At 35.3% G+C, this 16,852-nt stretch overlaps 1 protein-coding gene, 2 long non-coding RNA genes and 1 pseudogene across 6 annotated transcripts; 2 read left to right on the forward strand and 2 right to left on the reverse strand.

Moving 5' to 3' along the window:
- Window positions 1-15: 15 nt before the first annotated feature.
- LOC147485475 (E3 ubiquitin-protein ligase KEG-like) lies at window positions 16-2,786 on the reverse strand (annotated as a pseudogene). Its single transcript, XR_015202734.1, has 6 exons — window positions 2,596-2,786; window positions 1,669-1,790; window positions 1,284-1,306; window positions 975-1,211; window positions 671-859; window positions 16-560 (listed from the first exon to the last, which is right to left on the reverse strand). The product of XR_015202734.1 is annotated as an E3 ubiquitin-protein ligase KEG-like (transcript).
- A 1,073-nt stretch (window positions 2,787-3,859) lies between these two features.
- On the reverse strand, window positions 3,860-6,217 carry LOC147485476 (F-box protein At2g32560-like). 2 transcript variants are annotated; one of them, XM_086572755.1, is made up of 3 exons: window positions 6,066-6,217; window positions 4,463-5,044; window positions 3,860-4,001 (listed from the first exon to the last, which is right to left on the reverse strand). In XM_086572755.1, the coding sequence occupies exons 2-3, from the start codon at window positions 5,015-5,017 to the stop codon at window positions 3,918-3,920; spliced, it is 639 nt and encodes a 212-aa protein (XP_086428881.1). In that variant the 5' UTR covers window positions 5,018-5,044; window positions 6,066-6,217; the 3' UTR covers window positions 3,860-3,917. The 2 variants fall into 2 exon arrangements, with proteins under 2 accessions (XP_086428881.1, XP_086428880.1); XM_086572754.1 differs by lacking the exon at window positions 6,066-6,217 and having other exon boundaries at window positions 4,463-5,889.
- Window positions 6,218-11,399: 5,182 nt separating this feature from the next.
- LOC147485477 (uncharacterized) lies at window positions 11,400-14,913 on the forward strand. Of its 2 annotated transcripts, XR_015203070.1 has the most exons (6): window positions 11,400-11,530; window positions 11,610-11,670; window positions 12,467-12,553; window positions 14,127-14,196; window positions 14,665-14,739; window positions 14,837-14,913. It is a non-coding gene; the product is annotated as an uncharacterized LOC147485477 (long non-coding RNA). The 2 variants fall into 2 exon arrangements; XR_015203069.1 differs by having other exon boundaries at window positions 12,467-14,196.
- Window positions 14,914-15,010: 97 nt separating this feature from the next.
- Window positions 15,011-16,312, forward strand: LOC147485478 (uncharacterized). Its single transcript, XR_015203071.1, has 3 exons — window positions 15,011-15,088; window positions 15,493-15,561; window positions 15,735-16,312. It is a non-coding gene; the product is annotated as an uncharacterized LOC147485478 (long non-coding RNA).
- The last annotated feature ends 540 nt before the right edge of the window (window positions 16,313-16,852 follow it).

Below are 16,852 nucleotides of genomic sequence, written 5' to 3' on the forward strand. Positions count from 1 at the left end.
TGTACTTTAAAAATGTTTATGAGAAAACTGAAGTGTTCTTTGGATTTTGTTCGAAGTAACAGTGTTACACACTTGTATTCGTGTTCTACATGTTTTTATTGTAACAAACAAATAAACTGACTAAGAATCCTACACATAAATGCATTTGACTACAAATGGCGTCATGAAGAGAAAGGACTCCAACTAAAACTTGATATCACCTTCACTCTCATGGTTCAAAACTTAATAATTACAGCAGAAACGATATCACATTGAGAGCCCCATCCATGTCTATCCTGCAATCTTCCCAATGGTTGCTGCAGTTTCTGTTTGACCAACCAAGCCGTGGCTGAGCAACAGACGGTGTCACATGAATCTCTTTCTCCCACTTCAAAAGGTGGCACCTTCTCCATGTCTGTCACAGAACAAGAGAAAGCCTTGCTCCTGAAGCAGAACGCAACACCCATATCCCCTATCCTCCTCCAAGCTATGGATTATTGCAATACTATTTCGAAGTCACGTCCTCCCAACCATATTTCGGGGAAGAGACTGAAGCTTTCTGCTCTCACCCAATCCCCAACCTGGTCATATTGATGCAAGAACATATTAGCAAATGGAAATATCTACATCATAGCCAACAACTATTGATGGTTATATACATTCATAAACATAATATAACAGATTCGACTACCTTGAAATCTTCCACCTTCTCCATGTCAGAAGGATCAGCTTGCCACAAAATGGGCCGATTTTGTATTTCAATCATCAATAAGCCATCATTCTCTATCTCACTAATTCTCCCCATACTGTGATGTGTCTCACCACCCCATGCATACCTTGGCTCAGCAACAGATCGCTTCACGCATACTTGGTCACCGATCTGTAGAGCATGCATACAGTTGTTTCTTAGAATAAAACCATTGGCTAAAACTATTTAAAAAGAAAAAGACGAGGACACTTAAATTTTAATTGAAAACAAATGTCATGACCCTTACCCTAAATGGTACAACAGGCTCAACCTCCCCAGGTTCACAATGCCATGGACTAGGAAGATAGCTCAGTTCCAGCAAAAGACTATTGTCCGGGTCTGATACAGTATACAATCCCAATGCTCCCAGGAGTTACAGCTCCCAATCCATGTTTTGCAGTTGTCAGAGAGGGGCGATTCGAACCCAATCACTAACCTTGAATTCTTCAACCCTTTCCATTTCTGCAGGATCAGCTTTCCACCCCTAGATGCTCCAGGGAATCCCACACGAGAATACCGCCATCATCAACACACAAAACAGTTCCAATGCTATCACGTGATTGACCACGCCATCCATACCTGAAGGCAGAACATATGATAACTATCAATATCAGAAGTTGGTTGAGGTTAAATTTCATGACTTTTAAGATTCTAATAGCAGCTAAAGCCCTCATGAAAGACAAGTAACTATATTTTCTCTTTATCATGTCATGATACATCCTCACCAGTCAGCAAAAACACAGCCAAATGCATGATATGTGAACTTGAAAGTACTAAAGGTGCAGCAATCTATGTAGCTTTACTTTGTTAGTAATATAGTTGTACAACAGCGTTGGCTTTTAACCTAGATTTGAAAGTCAATAGAAGTGGTGTGATTGTCATCAAGCAATCAAAAACAGGTATTGGGTTGGAAAAGTAGCAGCAGCTATTCAGTGTCTTACCGCGTTCTTTAACATCAGGCTTGAGTTGCACATGTTGTCCTCTGTCTAAGGGGATGACTTTTATAACCTCTTCAGCCAATACATGAGCCTCTCCAGAGCAAAATGACACAATGAGATTATCCCTGTCCTGACATTCTGAACATAACCAACACTCTTATGCCTTGCACCTTGCCATCCAAGCTTAGGAGTCTTGCCACTACTTCATATCTGAGCAACACTGAAAATTGCAATATAACAAAATTGAACCTGAGAATTTGCTCCAAGGTAAGACTTCCTTCATTCATCCGCATTTCGACTCAACAGAACCAACATACTTATCCATAATCAAACAAAGCTTCCCATCCATTCTCATAGCACCATGAAAAGTACTAACATTCCTGCACCACATGGAAGACCTTCTCAATATCTCCAATTGACTTTTTTACCCAAACTAAATCACTATCTTCCCAAGTATAACCCTCTTAGTGCCACCTTATGCCTACACCTCCTCAATTATTACTATTACTACTACTACTACTCACTAAAACCAAGACCAAAACCCCAGACCACATTTCTACATTCCCATTTATTCTTTTCCCTTCCTCATCATTCATTATAATAAGTTGGTAACCAAACACCACTATACCTTTAGAAAAATGAAATTTAATGGTGTCATATATGTGATACATCAATTGGTAGCTATTCTAAGACTAAAGGGCATATATTACTGTATGGACTGAAGTTACATTGACCAATTTTCAATTTCAACAAGCCGGAAAAACATGGCCTCCATATCCACCAGCAATAACCAGAACCTATCTTCAGCTCCAAAACCTTCGATTATGAGAACTACATAAATTTCAACAAAATCGCCCCCCACCCCCAACCCCCCAACCCCCACCACACTCAGTAGTGTGAATGAGTGGTCACTTAACTATATGAAACTACTCCAAGGCTTCCTTTGGCCAGAGACGCTTCCACATAGCAAGCTCTTCGAGGTTGTAAAGTTTTCTAATTCCTCCATAAAACCCATCTGCTTCATTTCCTTCTTCTCGATGGTCCTTCCTGTCTATAATTGTTTGCCTCCACCTTGAACCAGGGGTATATTGGTTGAACTCTAACACCACAGTATCTGTCATGTTTAGTAGAGAGAAATCAAATGAAAATGCATAGGTATAAATATTCTTAAAAAGGAAAAGGAATGAAATATAAAAAGATACATGAACAAGCCTAAACGAGGGAATGGGAGGTGTCTAGAAGACAATTGGTTTTAGGGGTTTAATGACAAATCAATGTTTGATTACATGGTTTGACATAACATACAAGGATAGACTTTAACTATCCCAAAACAGGCTATCTAAGCATCTGACTGCAACATAAACAGGCTCTCCCTAACGCTATGAAAGCAATGTTACTTAGTCAAAAAAGAGGGAAAAAGTATTGGGTAGTGTGACCATCTAGAAACTGGTGAGATATTTGGAGGTGATAGAGAAGCTTTGGGGGTGGTTTTATATGGTCTTGTTGTTCTTAGGGATTCTAAAATGTTTAAGATAAGTTGATAGGTATCTATTTAACATCCGTAATGGATATAGCTTGATTTTTCTTACCACTAGAATGACATTGGCAGTAATTCTCATTCCTGTCACACAATTCCAAATGACCTACAACCCCGCATTCACCAACCTGCAAAAGATACACCAAATGTTCCAAGTTCTTTAAGTTACATTTTAAGACGATTACAGGTGCTTCATGCCAAAATCTACAAGATAAACTCATTTTTGTACTTAATGATCAGGGAATATAAGTATAACAAGGTTTAACACAATCACTCAAACGGCAAAACACAGATGCATCTTTCCCTATAACGCCAACAATAGTTATGAAACTAAATAGTCATTAATTTGGCTGCAAGAACACACCATAGGGAAATTTCTTTGTTCCTTCTCCACTGAATCTCAATATGATCACCAGGGCTTAGATCATTTAGACAGTCAGTTAAATGAAGATCGCGGCGGAGGGGGTATCAACTGGTGGTGCTCTTAGTCTATCCCACCCACACCTTCTTCAGTCACTATCGTCCGGTCAGCCTTCATGGTGGGGTAACTGCAAGAGAATATTCAAATGTCAAGCCATGTCTCTAATACATACAAATAAGCAAGGGAAATTCTGTCACTTATGAACTGATACACAGCACAGTACACTGAATCAATTACAAACCAGAAAAACACAGTAATTTAGTGAGGTTGAGTTTGAAGAAGCCATGTTGCTTATTACCTGGCACGAAAGGTGTCTGTGCGCCTATCGTAGCAAAGCTCAGCATCATAACATGACAGCATAAAACCAACATGCCCATGCTGAAAGAAACAATAATGTTTAGAAAATTGCCAAATTCAACCAGCACATACGTCGTCAACTACACTATGAGAATCGCAAGACTAAACACCAATCAATAACATATACACAAAGCAATATCAAAAACATTACAGGATGTAATTTGTTCATCTTTATCTGCACAGAGCAGAGAAGACATGAAGTCTCTTGTTCTTCTTACTCATTTTCCCCTGATTTGATTTGGAGAGATTGGAGGATGAAACATCAACACTAAGTGTGTGATTGGTAAACATCAATATGCAGTTTACTCCTATCCTCAAATGTTAACACGTTGAATTTAATTGTAATTTATAATTGAATTATGACAATTATATACTAAAAATTTCAGTATAGTAGAATATGAATATTTTCTTTTTAAACCTCGTCTAGGAAGACACATAGTATAAACATATCTGAATTTAATTCTAGTATTTAACAATCATACCTCACGATTATAGACCTGAGCCGGGAACCAGAACTTGCCACTCTCGAAAGAGATATACCTAGACATAATTGAATCAACAGGCAAAGGACTCATAGGTTTGCTATGGTTGTCAAGCGTTGATCTAATCCACGAAAGAGGCCAAAGGCCTTTATGCGTGCTTTTGTTGAAGGAATAATCCTTCTTAGTGGCAATATGCCATTGCCACTGTCTACAAGCAGCCTTTCCAATCACTTTCCCCCACTTCTCCTTCATGTGCCTTTCCCAGAGGTGGTCACTCGTACACCTTTCTCTCAATGAGCTACAAACACCTGCCATGTTACACAAACTGGATGGAGGAAGCATTCCTAAAATGCACTCCAAGGTCAATTCAGGCAAATCCAATATAGACATCTCTTCTATCTCTTCCACATTCTCTACCTTTGAACTAAGAGGCCTCTTCTTGAAAGACATCATTGCAGGAATATCAGACAAGCTACCACTGAGCTTCCTTTTCTTCAGCCACAGTACCAAGAAACAAGGTAACTCTTTACAAAACCAAAGTGATAACAATCTCATCTCATTTGCCCGTGGCAGAGAAAGGGACTTAGAAAGAAGTATGAAGGAGAAACAAGATATCAGAAAGAAAAGCATCAGTTCAAGGATAAATTCTCAGATGATAAAAAAAGAGTTAAAAAGGAGGGAATTCTGATAAAGCAACGAAGACAATGACCATTTATTGGAAAAACAATATCCAATTCCAATTCCTCCTTATCACCCAAAGGAAGAAAAATGAAGGTAATCTTAAGGAAGATACCCTTGAATATATTTGGTTTTGATAGGCGCTCAACGAAGCCCGCCAGACCCTACCGTGGGGCCTCGTCAAGGAGTACGTATAACCAAAGAGGGGCAACTGTAAACACCTCAAACACAAGATTTAATTGGTGGTAGTTGGACTAAACAACTATAACACCAAAGAGAGTAATCAATATTCTAATGGTATCTAGATACACTGGATCTCCCCTGTATGGACTAAAACATACAACAAACAGGATAGCTGTCTAAAATCCAACAAATAAGAGATGGGTATTTGTTAAATGAACTTTAGCAATCATAACAGGAGAGTGTTGAGATGTTCTGTTATGGATCTAGATCTATATAGCAAGAGTCCAGTATTCCAAAATTTATGAAATCTGTCAAAGACAATAATAAAATATACAAGAGTGGGTAGCTGAAACTTGAAAGTAGACCTGCATTAGGTAAGTGCAAGTGCAACCAACAACAGTATGAAAGATACAAAAATATAATATCCACAGCTTCACAAGAGAAACTTGGGTTGGGAGACTTGATATTGATGAAGATGGAGATGAACTTGAAGTGGGTCCTCTTTAGTACTCACTCAAAGCATCCATATCTTCATCACAGCACACCAAATCCCCAGCCACACCTTCTCTTTTCTTTCTTTCCTTCTCACAAACGTGGAAAAAAGAACAAGGAAGCTTTTAAGTAGAAGAAGGAAGTAAAGAATAGTTTTTTAGCCTTTATTTGATGGAGGGAGTTTTAACGGTTAGGAGATTAGTTAGTAAATATGTCTGACATGTATCAACTAAAAACCATAAACACACACCTGATTCTTCTCCTAACTTCCACCAAACTACTTCCCTCCACACAATATAAGTTTGCAGTAAAATTTGCTTAAACTAGAAAAAAGAAACCGTTGGAATGATGACTCCAAGTCAAGTAAGATTCAAGTGTTTTTATAGGCTTATTGAGAATTTGAGACGACAAGTTATCTAACTTCTTGTACCTGACACCTGTTAATGACATTTCCAATGCACTCGAAAGTCCGCCAAGATTCTAGCTCGCCAGATGCCCCAGACAATAGCTAGTCAATTCCTAGACGGCAAAAGTTGGATACGTAAATTTTTCGCCTAATATTCGAAATTTTCAACAATAATATTTTTAAATATTCGGTCCAATAAAACGCTAACAGTAAAAATATGATATATGTGTTTTAAATGGGTATAATATGAATGTATTTCTTTAAAATTCGGCTATATATTTTACATTTAAAATTTTGATATATAAGTATATAACGTTTTTATTTTTATTTTTACAATTTTATTCATGAAAAAATAATACAAATGTCAAATTTTTTGTTCTACTTACTATTACTAACACATTTATTTTTGGTTCCAACTAATGCTCGGCCCAACCAATTCGCGAATTAAACCGTATTATTCAAAAATTTGTCGAATTATTCATTTTATTCGCTAAACCTTATAATTCGCGAATAATTCGGCAATTATAAGCCCGACCCAACTAATTCGTGAATTAAACCGTATCATTCAAAAATTCGCCGAATTATCCGTTTTATTCGCCAAACCTTATAATTCACTTAATAATTAAGTTAATAATTCGGGCGATTACTAGCTATGCCCCGGACTTGGCATTGCGATTGTGAGTGCATGGTGAAATATGTTCTAGCTAATATTGAATTACAAAAACCGAGACTACCTAGAAACCTTTGGGTTATGCTTTAATTCTTCCGGTTTGATTTGTTCACAAGAAAAGGTGAACTTAAATTTGGGGCTCTAGTTTCACTAATTGATAATTTGATATCAATTTTCGCTTTATTAGTTCTCACATGGTAATTGTTTTTGTGGACATGTATGATTGTATGACCACTAGGGGGTGGGCAATGGGCGAATGCCATGGCGCCCTAAACATTTAAAGCCCTTTAAGATATTAGGTAGGGCCTCCCTACTCTAAAGTCATAGATGGAGGCGGCCCGGGCCGGTCACAAGTCGAAAACCTCAAGCCTCGACCACGACCACAATTTCTTTAAAGGCTTTAGGGATTCGGGCTTTAGTGGTCGGGCTTTTTAGGGCCTATATATTTTTTTTTTACTACATCGGTTTTAAAACTCATTTATATTACAAAATGCATAATAATCTACAAACTCAAAGTCAACCAATCTAAGAATAATCCCGATAAGTTCAAAAATTTAAAATGCACATCCACAATCTAATGAATCAAGACATCGAGTTCGAATTTGTTCTTCCTCAGACTCAAACCTCACTAAAATTACATTTAACATTCAAATACATAGACAAATAATTATATTATCATTTTAAAGGAAGAAAGAATATATATAAAGAAGAACATAATAGTTTTGGTTAAAGTCGTGGAAGTTGTTAAACTATTTGTAATATCATAAATTATTTCTATAATAGATTCAAACAAATATAATTAATACCTTCTTCTAATTTAAAAGTGATTGAGCCTTTCAGATATATGGAAATGAAAATATTGGCTTTTGAACAGTGATGGAGAAAGGTTTGAGATTACAAATGTCATTTTTCCCGACAAAGGTTGTTTTTGGTTTTCTATGTTACAAATGTCCGGCTCAGATTTTGGCTTTTAATGGTGTGGAAGGAAATCTTAAGTTTTAGACGGCTTGGATGTGAATAAAAATATAATTTATAAAAAATGTCGTGAGTTAAATCGGAATAATAAGTTATGAACTTTGACTTGATGAAAAGGAATAAAGTCTTATTTTATTAAAGCCAAATCTTCATTGTTTCTTCACTACCGCTAAAAGTCGACAAGTTTTGTTATATAAAACAAGTTATTGGAAGACTTCTTGGGTGTAAGTGATAAATTACAAAAACAATGTTATTTTAATTGAAAATATTTAACAAAAGAGTTGGACAATTATGGATGTGACTTTATAGTGAAAGTATGAAAACGAGGGGCGGTTAGGGCTTGGTTAGGCTTTGTTAGGGGTAGGCCCATGTTTTAGAATCTTTAGCCCAACTTGCCTCTGAAGGCATTAAGTAGGGGGCTACCTACCTAAACTCATGAGGGCTTTAGTTGTGAGGCTTTATAGGGCTTAGGGTCCGGGTCGGTCGGCGGGGTTAGGGTCGTTAGGGCCAAATTCCCACCCCTAATGACCACTAATTTAGACTGGATGTGATGATTTTTTTTTTTACCAAGTTATATATAGTTGTATTTCTATATTCTATAATTTGCTTTTACTACTGATTCTGAAACTTGTTATTGACTGAAGTCTGATTAAGGTTTTGAATTCATTGAATGTTGGACGTGGACACTAAGACATATAATTAAAATGCGACCAAATCATGATTTAGTACCTCTTACTTTTAGATCATATAAACTTTCCCATGACCATGGTTCATGCATTACTAAATAGTAATTATTAACGATATTTAAACCGCGAGAATATCCTCATTTCAAAAATTAGTAGTGATACATGAATAGACACGAGTAAAGTTAATTTTTATATTGCTTTTGTCAAGACTATTGATTTTGTCGTAGGCCCATTCCCAACACCATCATGCAGGCTTTGTGCTGAAAGGGACATGGTATGAAAGTTGAAGAAAGGGAAAATGTAGGATTCAAGGATTGTTCTGAGTTGGGCACTTGGGCTGCTGCATAGAATGGAATCCTGATCTATAATTCTATTACTTGATCTTCCAAATCTTTGGTGCACTTTTGATGGTGTGTAAACAACATTTCAAGTAGAGCACGTTCTCAATAAATAACACACCATTATTGAACAAAAGGGGATAGGTGTGATCTCAACATCACCACTTTGGAGTTTTGAGTTTTTACGCATAAAGGAAAAAGGGGCCACAAAAATGAAGGGATTGTTGTCTAATTTTCACAAGCCAATGTAGTCTGAGCTTTGAAGTTTAGGAATTGGGATTAGGTGGGGTTTACTATCAACGTTGGTCTTTAACATATAAAATTAGGGTGGTGATATCCACACTCACCTTAATGGTTACTAAACTCACCAAGACCAACCAAAGAATTTGCACCGGTTTATCAATAAACCCACTATATTATTTTTTTCAAAAAATAGTCCACAAGTCACCAAAGAATTGACAAGCTAAGAAACCCCAAATGAAAAACTAGTTAAGTGTATTCCGAAATCCGAATCTATATATTCCTTTTTTATGTTATTTCCTTATTCATAGTAACAAGTTTTTGAACTTAGCATATGTCCGGACTCTTTTAGATAGTTTGCATAAATTAGGTAAGAGAAAATTTTTCCTCCCATGTAATAATCTTAGTGGGAATTAGAATTCACTCCTTACTCAAATTAGATTTTTTTTGTAAAGGATTTTGTTAATATACAATTTAAGTTTTAGTTGTATAATGAAACTTATGATAATTTAAGCGTGTCTACGTGGGCTTATCTCTTTCTCAATAATGGTGCCACATACGAGAGAAAGATTGTCCACGGAAAAAAAGTATATGCTTTAATATAGAGAGGGGAGATGAGGATAGTTTAGTTTGTTTTGTCCCTCAACAGTTGGGAAGACAATATTGTAAGGGGTCATACTATTCATATTGACCTCCACCAATTTTACCAAGGGCGACCCAACAAACTAAAAAAGTGGACACCGCATAACTAAACTCCAGTTAGACTTAATAAAGGCAACCCAAATATGCAAGAAAAACAAAACAAACAAATAAACACAAATTAAACTCTTTCTCCCAAAAATCTAACTAGCACTTCTTCCTCACAAAAATGAAAAAACAAAAATAAACCCAAAATTCATTGAAAACTTTTGGAATAATAGATTGAGTAACATAATTTTGAACTTTGTAGATTCTCCCCATTATTAACACTAGAAAAAATTAAAGTGGTGAACAAAAAGTTTTTTGTTGCTTAAAATTTTAGCTTAGTAATTGGTTGAGCTCTCTATCCAAGTAATTAATAAAATCAAAATTTTCAACTGGTTGACATCCAAATTGCTTGTAGATATTCGAAGGCACACAATATAATACTTTTAAATTAAAGTCTCGCATTTTAATATGTTTGCAAGAAGAATTTCTTGGGTTTTCATGGGGTTTTTTTTTCCTTCTTCTTCTTTTTTTTTTGTTTTGTTTTGTTTTTTGTTTTTGAAAAAGAGCTTGAATAGAAAGAGTTTGTAGGGTTTATGAAGGAGAATAACATATATGTGTTGGGTAGAATTGAAAAAAGTTCTATGTGTGGAGTATTTATTTTGGGTCTAGGTCACCCTTAGTAAGTTTTAATTAGGGTTTAATTGAGATGTAGTTATTAGCTACTTAGTTGGGTCGCAATTTGGAAAATTAGTGGTGTCAATATGACAACTCCATTATAAGTGAGGAGATTAAATAAAAATAGTTTGTACCAAGGCCCAAAATTTCGATATCGATGAATATATCGGTGTACTCAAAAACCGATATATATTGGATATATCCAATTTTTTTGGTGACCAGTCCAAATTATTTAAAATATCGGAAATATCGGATTTATATTAAAAAATGGTCAAAAAATCAACTGATATATATCGTAAATATTGGATATATTGATTATATCGGCAATATAAAGTTTCATATCGGAAATTCTGATATATATCGAAAAAAAGGGTTCAATATTCGGTGGATATATGTCGGAAATATCGATATTGGTGTACCAATTTACCCAGATATATCAGCGATATATCGGATATATCGGCGATATTTTGGGCCTTGGTTTGTACTCTATGATAATTCAATAAATACAAGTGAGGGTCTGTCAAAAAGAAACCCCAAATGAAAAACTATGAAACACAAATGAAAGAGATTCATCGTCTAATTAGTTAAATAAGGTAATCGTTAATTGCATCACTTTTCATGATTTAGAATTGTTGCAGTGCATCACTTTTCATGATTTAGAATTGTTGCAGTGGTGTTTCAGTATTTGTTTCCACTCCAGAAATAAAAAAAAATAAAAAGATACACTACACCAAATTGGCCAAAAAACAACACCCACATGAGATGATAAATGACGGTTAATAGCTATTGTAATAGAACAACGCCAATGGCTGTCATTGTGTAACTCAAAGCCGTCAGAAGTGTATCTAAGAAATTCGCCCATTCGCAGCTTTTAAGACTTAAGTGAAATATTGAGTTGTCCCGCTCGCTTTTTTGAGGGCATCCGAAACTTATGGTGAAAACTTCTCAAAATTTCAGTTCTCTCTCTTCACCTCACATCAAGAGCTAGGGTTTTAAGTTCTCTCTCTTCTCCTTCAACATCAAGAACTAGGATTTCAGGTAAGTAATTTCGCGTTCTCTGTCTCAAGAACTTGGGTTTCAGGTAATTTATCGTTCTCCTCTCTTTTTATGCTTTCAGTTCTTCACTTGGGTTCTGGCTCTGGTGGATTTCTCTTTATAATAGTGCATCCAATTAACAGGTAATTTTCGTCTTATTATTTTATTAATGGCTGTTATTAGTTAAATAATTAATTTTTGTTGTTGTTATGTTTTACTCCATTGCATGGTTTTTTCAAAAAGGTTGAATTTTTCCTAAAAGCTGATAAATTTGATGTTAGATTCATTGTTAATTGCATCAGAAGTTTCACAAACAAAATGTTTAGCTTGGTCATGAAACCACATTAGTGTGTTTTAGCTTGAAAAATATTTTGCACCACAAAATTCTGTATAATAGATTTTGATTTCACGTGTTTTATTGTTGTTGGGTTGTATATACATGATTAGTATATTTAGTTGTATTTATCAGCTGAAGGCTATTTGGTGGCTTGTTTTTTGTTCATTGGTTTTTTGTTGGATCAATTTGTGTGATGTTTGTGGCTTGAATTTCATTGTTGTTAATCTATTCCTATGAAGTCTATTGCAAATGATAAGTCTTATATAGGCTCAATTGGTAGCTCAGTTTCACTTCTGTTGTGTATTAATTCTCTTTAACATGCTATTGAATGACATGCTATCCATATAAATTAACTTTAGACCTCCTCACTATGAAGTTAAGTAGACCACAACTATATTTCATCATCTTGGATCAGTATGTAATTTTGTTGGGACTGATTATGAGTATTGAAATTTAGAAAATCCTAAAGTGTTTGTGTTGATATGGGTTATAGCAATTACCACCTAGTTGTGCACTTGTGCATTATCCGATGAATAAGTCATGTTAGTTAAAATATATAATTTTATTGCTGTTAGTAAGACTTATTATGCCAGTTTGTACAGGTTCATACAAGTCCATTGTACAAGTCTGTTGAAGAAGAACCACATGCGACAGGTACGCGAGGATCAACTGGGGTAGCAGAAATACGGGTAAGTATGGCGCATTTATTTATGTGAATCTTTGAATATTAATGCATGGACTTGTGCTCTTTTTGTTGTTAGGTAATGCATAGACTTAGTGTGTGCATATGCTAAAATTGTTTATAGATTCTATTGGTCATGTATATTGAAGTTGTGATGCTTTTGAACTCTCTTGTAGATGTTTGTTTTGTTAAGAGTCCATGTGATGTTGATACTGAGGGGCATGTTAAGTCTTGAATTCTCGTTAAGAGTAATTTGGTAAATTATGCTCGAAACCGGACACATACGTAATTATCAAGCCGGGTTAACGTTTTAACCTTATGTAACTTAAATAAACTTAACACCGACTTAGAAGCTAAGTTAGTTGATTTCCAACTCACTGACGGAAATTTTAATTTACATATCATTGGTTCCTTAGAATTAATAATTGTCGCATAGTGAAATAAATATATAAATAAGTGAAACAATTTAATTATATAATAGTTATATACTAAAGTTCGTTAAAAATACTCGCTTAGTTGACATGAGTCCCACGCAAATTTTAGACTAGATTAAGTCATTTAGTGTCGTTTCGCATTTATCAATTTAAGAATACACTATTTTCTGTTTTGTTTCTATGGATGGATATCCTGAACTTTTTAGGAACTTAGTACCATTTAACGACTAAATGTTTTGGTTGAGTTTTCTGTTTTGAGTTTTGGTTGAGTTTCTATGGATGGAATATCCTCAACTTGAATATGTTATGAGAATCAGTGGTAGTGTTAGTGGGTTGTAAAAGTACTAAAAGAAGCTGCGATGGTTTGTTAGTAGGAGCTGAGTAACTCCTTGATGGGAACCTTTAACTGTTGCTATTAGGCTGAGTCGCTGAGTAGGCTATAAAATTGTTTCTATTAGCCATTTGATGATGGATGAGGACTGGGCTTTGTCTATTACTGCACACTTCAAAAGGCACAAGTATCTGTTTATTACTGATGCTATTAATGCTATAGAACTGTAGGGGCATTTTTTGGCCGCCTTTTTTAAAAAATAAATGAAAAAAAAAAGACACTTGTCAAGTGTTGTAGAAAAAAAAAGACTGCAAAAAAAAACGAGTCACCATACGACACCCAAAAGTGTCTTTTTTTTGGAAAAACGACATCCAAAAGTGTCTTTTTTCAACAGATATGGTGTAGTGTATGTTATGGGCCATGACCAACTAGATGATAGGCCTGATGACTAGCAGCTTAAGTCTTTGGTCTTTATGCCTTTAGAAACTAGTGTTGCTAAGTTGAGGATTTGTCATGTAAATTTATTAAAGTTAGAACTAGAACTAAAGGACAAAATAAGATAACTAAAGGACATATTATCAACTGATTTAGAGTGATATGATTACCTGGGAGAATTTCTCTGGTATCGACATGGATCAAAATGTGTGGATCTTGTAATTAGTATCGGTGAATGGTGATGACCTGAATGGACAAGATGACCCATGTGATATTGGAACTTTGGTTCAAAAGCATAATATTATAGGACTAGTCTACTATTATGTGTTGCTAGGCTACTGAAAATTCTAAACAGTTTGCATTGCCTCCATCTCCCAAAGATGATGTCAGACATGACCGATTCAATGGTGGTACATATAAGGAAATGGTTATTCAAGTTCCTAGGGCCAGGTATTAACATCAGTTATCTGTTGGGAAAACTCTCTTTATGTGATTTTATTTACAAATATTCAATTTTTATCTGCTATCGACTTGAGCCAGTGATTTAAAGATTGACTAATGTACAATGTCGCCCACTTGGTATGTTGGAAACCACAGAAACCTGCAAGATTAGTGTGGTTGTCTGAACCAAGTCTTAGTAAATTAGTCTGTGAAAATACCCTGTTATGTCTTGATTCTTCTGTTCACCCCCCCCCCCCCCTAGGCTTAGGCCTTGTACCTAGGGGTGTTCTATTCTTTCTTAGGCTTTGAACAAGGACTTGACTTTGGTTCAGGAAAATCAGGTGCTTCTATATCACTTGGTACTTTTTCTTATTCTTTTGTTCTGTTATGTGCTACACATGGCCAACATCTTATTTCACCGTTTCGTGTTTATATGATTATTCTACTGTAGAATGTTGTTTTATTTTCTTATTTCAGTGAACATCGCCACTAAACTGATTTTATTAGTCTATCTCGATTCTAGAGTAGGAAGCTGCTGGTGCTATTATAGATGTAAGTGATTATTTTTCTTACTTGTACGATTTCTGCTTGTGTCTATTCATGGCGAGAAACTCATCTTATACTCCATCCTTATATTGTTTTTGTGTAGGATTCTTTTATGTGTTGTTTCCATTGTGGTGTTTTGGCGTGGTGGTTAGATATGGGATACTTTTTCTTGTTAGGTGAGACCATATTTACTTTGGAATTAAAATTATTATTGCTCCTGGAATGAAATATGTTTTTTTAAATAGATAGTTCTTATTTTAAGTTTGCTTTGGTTGCGGGAGACATGGCGTTACAACAGAACAAGTTTTTACCTGCAGAAAACTAGATTATAACTGCCAACCCAGATCTAAACATTGTATGTACCATATGTTTTTTTTTTTTTTTTTTTTTTTCCTGTAAATGAGGTGGTTCATGATAGGTTTAGTTTATGTTGCTTTCTTCCTTGGGTATATCTTACATTAATAAGAGCTTGTAGCTCATATATTTTCATAGCTTCAAATCCTCCATAGCTTGTGCATATACTCGACTTTCTCTTGACCATTTGTCCAAGGGATTCCAATACTTAATATTCTCGTAAGCTTCCATTTGTTTAATAAATATTTGTAAGTGTGGAAGAGTTAAGCACTTAAGCATCAGCCACATTAGTAGAGTGAACATGAAGTTGTTTATAAAACACTATTATTGCGTGCCTAATTTCTTGTTTCTACCATATGATTCTAACTACATTCTGTTTACACATAAAATTGCCGCAAAAACTAGCACGTATGCTATCCCGTTTAACAAAGATAATTGAGGAGTTCAATGTTGCAGTCTACATGACTAACCAAGGTAACACTTTTAATATGAAACTTGAATGTCCATTGGTCTTCAGTGCTTAAATCTTTACTGTCTTTTTGATGGTTTAAAGCGTTAATTATCCGGTTACTCCATAACAAGAAACTTAGTTGTAGGAATTCATACCGACTGTTACATGTTTGAATGGTCAGTCATTGCTAATCCAGGTGGTGGTGTGTTCATATCTGGGGAAGGGGGCAAGCGCTAGCTCATGCTGCCACAATTAGGTTAATGCTTAGAAAGGGCAAAGGTTAACAACATGTTTGCAAGGTGTTGGACTCTCCAAATCTAGCCGAGTTCGAAGCTATATCTAGACTAACAGGAACACCAGGTGAAACTATTGATTGAAATCATAGTACTCCGTGGGGCGGTGGCCTTGGTGATCCTCTCTTGTTATTTGAATATTTGAAGGCTTATATTAAATGTTGCTTCGCTGAAATTGGAGTTAGACAGTTTGTTTTAGATCGTATGGGAGTTCTCTTGTTGGGTTCCCTCGAGTCCATCTCTATATCATGTGAGTCGCAAAGTGTTTGTTGTATAAATCTTGCGTTTTGGAAGACTGCTTGGTGATCATGAGTGGGTACTGCAAAATGCATCTTGGAACTGGTGGACGAGATTCAAGACCTTAGTGACGTTGAAGCAGATGGTATCGTTCGATGGTTCAAAGCTTATACTCATGTAATTTAAATTTAATTTTCTGTTGTATGAAAGACTTGTATACAAAAATTTTACTTGAGATTGACTTTGGCGGAAGTTAAAGTATTAAATGAAAAAATTTGGTTTTGGTTCAGTACTTGTGTTCTATTTAATTTTATAAAGTTACAATGCACAGTTCGTATTATTGTTAAAAAGACTATCAAGTGGGCACGAGGTACTAAAATGAGCAACCAAAAGCCTGCATATATGATTATTAATAAACGACGGCCATAGGATGTCGTTAAGGGATTTTAAAATGGGACCAGACTTGCAAAAAACAAGTGCCAATGACCGTTGTTTAATAAACAAGTGTTAAAAGCCGTCGTTTTTTTATTTGAAAGACAAGTGTCCCGGGCCATCGTTTTTCAAAAACTACAACCATTTTTATGACGGCCCTAACAACAGATGGAAGCACACGTTTTCATCTTAAAATGACAGATAATGGCTGTCGTTTATTGGCTGTTTTTTTTGTAGTGATATATATATATATATATATATATATATATATATATATATATATATATATATATATATATATATATATATATACTTTTCATTTAACAAAAAGAACTCACCACACAATTTGGTT

Source organism: Coptis chinensis, chromosome 7 (genome assembly GCF_015680905.1).
Source record: "Coptis chinensis isolate HL-2020 chromosome 7, ASM1568090v1, whole genome shotgun sequence".
Taxonomy (NCBI): domain Eukaryota; kingdom Viridiplantae; phylum Streptophyta; class Magnoliopsida; order Ranunculales; family Ranunculaceae; genus Coptis; species Coptis chinensis.